Source organism: Wasmannia auropunctata, unplaced genomic scaffold, assembly GCF_000956235.1.
Source record: "Wasmannia auropunctata unplaced genomic scaffold, wasmannia.A_1.0 LD333494.1, whole genome shotgun sequence".
Lineage (NCBI taxonomy): Eukaryota > Metazoa > Arthropoda > Insecta > Hymenoptera > Formicidae > Wasmannia > Wasmannia auropunctata.
In genome coordinates this window covers 171,496-176,321 of record NW_012029396.1, presented here as the reverse complement: position 1 = coordinate 176,321, position 4,826 = coordinate 171,496, and the positions used below count along the sequence as shown (strand labels likewise).

Genomic DNA, 4,826 nt, shown 5'->3' with positions numbered 1-4,826 from the left:
GTATATCTTTATTTTTCTGGAAGATATGAATTTTTAAACATTGGGGAAAAGAGGCTTCAACGCAGGTAACACGGCAATTTTAAGATAGGATAACTTTTTTTTATTTTTTATATCAGCTGATTTTGTAATTAAAAATTTTTTTTGAATATTTCTTATATAATTTGATTTTTAAAATAAAAATTTTTTTTTTACTCACCAATCTCACCATCATCCACCACCACCATCTACCATCACCACCTACCACCACGTCTGCTATTTCTGCTCCGGCAGTGCTCCCATGCGTTTTGCATGCTTATTCACATTTTCATTTTTTATTCGTATACTGCTTGTACCGGCTGACGTAACAGGTAAAATAACGCTATTTTGACGTACGTGACAATTTCTTAATACAATTGAAGCATTGTAAACAGGATTACTAAGTCGAGCCAAAAAAGATATGCTATTAATTTCGAAATAAATTAATCTGAGGAAAATCTGTTTTGATAATATTTCCTAACCTAAAAATTTGTTGTACTTATTAATTTACAGGCGAATTAACGAGAAATCTGATCATTTCCGTAAAAAGAGACAATAATAATATCGGATTTACTTGATTAGGTGGAAATTATTGTGGAGTATAAAGATGCCAACTATTGGAGTAAAACGTGATTTACTATTTGAAGCTTTGGGCAAAACATATTGTAAGTTGTATATTTTTTTATTGACAATGTTAATACAGTATCAATAAAATTAGTTTATGTATTACAAATATTTTAGTTTTGTTTTTAAACTTTTAAATTTTGTTCTATAGCTGACGATGAGTTCCAGACGTTATGCTTCAAATTTGGTTTGGAGCTAGATGAAGTGGTAAGTGTTGAATTCTTAACTATCTAATAATTTACATATTAATATTAAACTTTACAAATATTATTTGATCTTTGTAAATAGACAACGGAGAAACAAATGATAGCAAAGGAGCAAGGTTCTGATAAAGATATAGATGCCTCGGAAGAGATTATCTACAAAATTGATGTACCTGCTAACAGATATGATCTTTTATGCTTGGAGAGTCTAAGTACTGGCCTGCTTATATTTTTAAACAAGTAAATTTCACAATTTATGCTTTTTGTACTCTACATAAAAATAGTTTTATTCTCTCATCATAAGTATTACATTCAAAATCCAACATATAAATTTTTTTTCTAAACAGGATATCCATTCCACGTTACAAAGCAATAAAACCAAGTACAGGCATGGAAAAGATTGTGATGAGCTCGGAGGTAATATTTATTTAAAAAATTGCATTACATTATCTCAGTCATAACGTTAAATAATCTTATCTCGTTATGCTTCAGTGCTTAAAAGTGAGAGGACATATAGTTGCCGCAATTTTGAGAGATGTTACTTTGACACAAGAATCTTACAATAATTTTATCGATCTTCAAGATAAGCTGCATCAGAATATAGGAAGAAAACGTAGTCTAGTCTCTATTGGCACTCATGACTTAGATACAATTAAAGGCCCATTCTTATATGATGCTCGATCACCATCAAAGATACGTTTCAAACCACTTAACCAAGATAAAGAGTACACGGGAGAAGAAATCATGGAATTGTATGCAGTAAGTATATCTCTTTCACTGTATTTATTAATTCTATAAATAATTTTATAGAATTAACAAAAGAAATTCATACATATTTATACGACTAACTTAACGTTTACAGACACATGCACAGCTCAAACAATATTTACCCATCATAAAAGACAGTCCTGTTTATCCCGTGGTATGTGATAGTAATGGAGTTGTTTTATCTCTCCCTCCTATTATCAATGGAGATCATTCAAAGATCACACTTGATACAAAAAATATTTTTATCGAATGCACAGCAACCGATCTTACAAAAGTACGTACATTTACATAACATATATTTACGTTGTATAATCTATATTTTTACAAGCAATATCAAAAACTAATGATTTGAAATTATAAGATGCCGCTAATTAATATTATTAAAATATTACATACGTTTCATTACAAATTCTTAAAAATAATTTGCAGGCGAAGATAGTGATAGACACTATAGTCTGTGCTTTCAGTCAGTATTGCAACATGAAATATACAGCCGAACTAGTGGAAGTGGTATACCCTGACAATCAAACTTTCTATTATCCAGAATTAAAATATCGAACGGAAGAAATTGACCATAATAAAGCGATTAATTACATTGGCATTGAGTATGTAATTAAGTCTTCCATCATATGGATAATGATGTTTACAGATTACACAAGATAGTTATCTCAAGATAGTTATAGTATATAAAAACATTATCTCTGCAGGCAGACACCAGATCAAGTTGCAGAATTATTGTCAAAAATGTCTTTAAAAACCAAGATGAAGGATAAGGATACGCTAACGGTAGAAATTCCACCAACGAGACATGACGTGATACACCTTTGCGACATTTATGAGGACATCGCTATTGCTTACGGATATAACGAAATAAAGAAAACTATACCACATTTATCGACAATCGCAGCAGAGGTAAATATTCTACAACTGACGCATATGATTTTATATATACTGACATACAACTTTTATGTGAATTACAGTTGCCGCTAAATAAGCTGACCGACCAAATACGGGTAGAATTAGCTCAAGCAGGATTCACCGAAGCACTGACTTTCTCTTTGGTATGTTTCGAGAAAGTTTTTTTTATACTTAAAAACATTACCCTTCAGTGCATTCTAATTTGTGTTCAATTGTTTTATAGTGTTCGCGTGAGGATGTAGCGGACAAATTGGGATACAAGATAGAGGATGTACCGGCAGTTCACATATCCAATCCGAAAACTTTAGAATTTCAGGTAAACCATAGTACATTGAGCTTTCACGTTTTTACGTGAAAACTGCCGGAAGTATAATCAGGACTCGACAGTGCTATTCTTAACTTTTCCTTCAGTTGTCATTCATTCCACATACATATAATATGATGTATGATTAATAATCGCGATTTAATAATTACGCGAGCAATTTAATGAAAAAATGAATGACGAAAAATAGAAGATATTTACTGTTAAATATTTTATCCGTAATTTATATGCAATAAGTAGCAAAAAAAACAATACAGAAAGAAAAATTTGTGGAAATTCAGATGCTTAACAATAGGAAGACATTAAGAGAATGTTACAAGTATAAAAGTTTGAGTTTGATTTTACCAATATATAATTGTCTGAACGAATTAAAATATAAAATACTTTGATAAATATAACTTTTGTTGCAGGTTGCGCGTACCTCACTTTTACCGGGATTACTTAAGACGATATCGGCAAACAAAAAGATGCCTTTACCTCATAAATTATTTGAAGTTTCCGACGTTGTATTGCGAGACGACACGGCGGAAGTTGGTGCGCGAAACAATCGCCGCTTATGTGCGGTGTATGCTAATAAATCGGCTGGTTTTGAGATAATTCATGGTCTAGTAGATAGAGTGTTATTACTATTAGAGGTACCCTGGAGCGTTAACAAAGACAAAAGTGGATATTATTTGCGCGCAGCTGATGGTAAGATACATAATTTTCAGAATACATTTGTTTCATCAAATAAAATGTAGAATATAAGATTTATGGAGTAAGATAATAGAAGAATTTATTATCTGTATCTTTTGCAGACCCGGCGTTCTTCCCTCAACGATGTGCTGAAATTATCTGTTTTGGTGAAGTGATAGGAAAAATGGGAGTTTTACATCCTGATGTACTCTCAAAGTTTGAATTAAATATTCCATGTTCCGCGATGGAAATGAATATTGAACCATTTTTGTAATAAAAGTAAACAATACGCAAATAAAATTAAAATAAAATTAGGATGCTTATAAGCTGAAATTAAAACTGTATGTAGCTTCTATTATGAATTGAATTCATGTTTTTTAAATAGAAGTTTTGATAAAATTTATTTATAATAATTTATAATGTATAATATTTTTTTGAATGCTTGTGAAAATGAACTTACTAATAAAATTTTAAAATATATTTGTTATATGATAGACACGTCTTGAACATAATGCTATATATAACGATTAGATTTTCTCTCTCTCTCTCTCTCTCTCTCTTTCTCGCACATACACTTCTGAAGAAGAGAGATTTAAAAAAAATTTATAAATATTTAGTTTGTAAGGAAAAATACATAAAGATAAAAAAAACTCGATTTTACAAAAGAGTACTTGAAAAGTATTGCAGCTCCGTCCCACAATTATTTAATTTCTTTTGTTGACTTCAACGTTACAAGAAGTACGAAATAAAAATTTAAAATAATAATTTTTATAATAACTTGATAATCCATTTGAGATTGTGAGAGAATTATATATTCAACTTTTGTTTTAATATTTAAAAATGAGTTAGCGTACGTAAACGTTCAAAAATCAATTTGTGTAGCTCAAACTGTATGTAGAAACTAATTTATTATTTTTTTCAATAAAAGAATTAATATTTTGATCATTTTCAAGTATATATTCTTTCCCTTAAAGACTTCAAGTTATGTTTGAGATAATATTCGGAATGTCAAAGTGCCTAAAACCACCACCTCTCTTTCATTATCCAACATTCATTCTACTTTTACTTCCAATATGCAAATGGACAAATGCTTAATCTTTTAATTTTTTTCTTTTTTAGGTCGTGACGTCCCGCGTCCGTATACGTATACAATTAGAGAAGCGGAACCGGCGCAATTGAAGTTACGCGCCACACGTGGCGGTGACGCGCCGCGGGCGCCGCGGCTCGTCGAACGTCGGAATCGCTAACCTAAGCGCCGACGGATGTGCGATCCGCGGGGCCACCAACCACAGCCAACCGCG

General features: G+C 31.4%; 1 protein-coding gene across 1 annotated transcript; it reads left to right on the top strand.

Moving 5' to 3' along the window:
* The first annotated feature begins 257 nt into the window (after nucleotides 1-257).
* LOC105459922 (probable phenylalanine--tRNA ligase beta subunit) lies at nucleotides 258-4,472 on the top strand. Its single transcript, XM_011706288.1, has 13 exons — nucleotides 258-347; nucleotides 529-680; nucleotides 791-846; nucleotides 928-1,082; nucleotides 1,190-1,259; nucleotides 1,335-1,601; nucleotides 1,705-1,884; nucleotides 2,040-2,215; nucleotides 2,318-2,522; nucleotides 2,591-2,671; nucleotides 2,752-2,844; nucleotides 3,261-3,540; nucleotides 3,648-4,472. Exons 2-13 carry the CDS (start codon nucleotides 623-625, stop codon nucleotides 3,797-3,799), a joined length of 1,773 nt encoding a protein of 590 aa, XP_011704590.1. The 5' UTR covers nucleotides 258-347; nucleotides 529-622; the 3' UTR covers nucleotides 3,800-4,472.
* The last annotated feature ends 354 nt before the right edge of the window (nucleotides 4,473-4,826 follow it).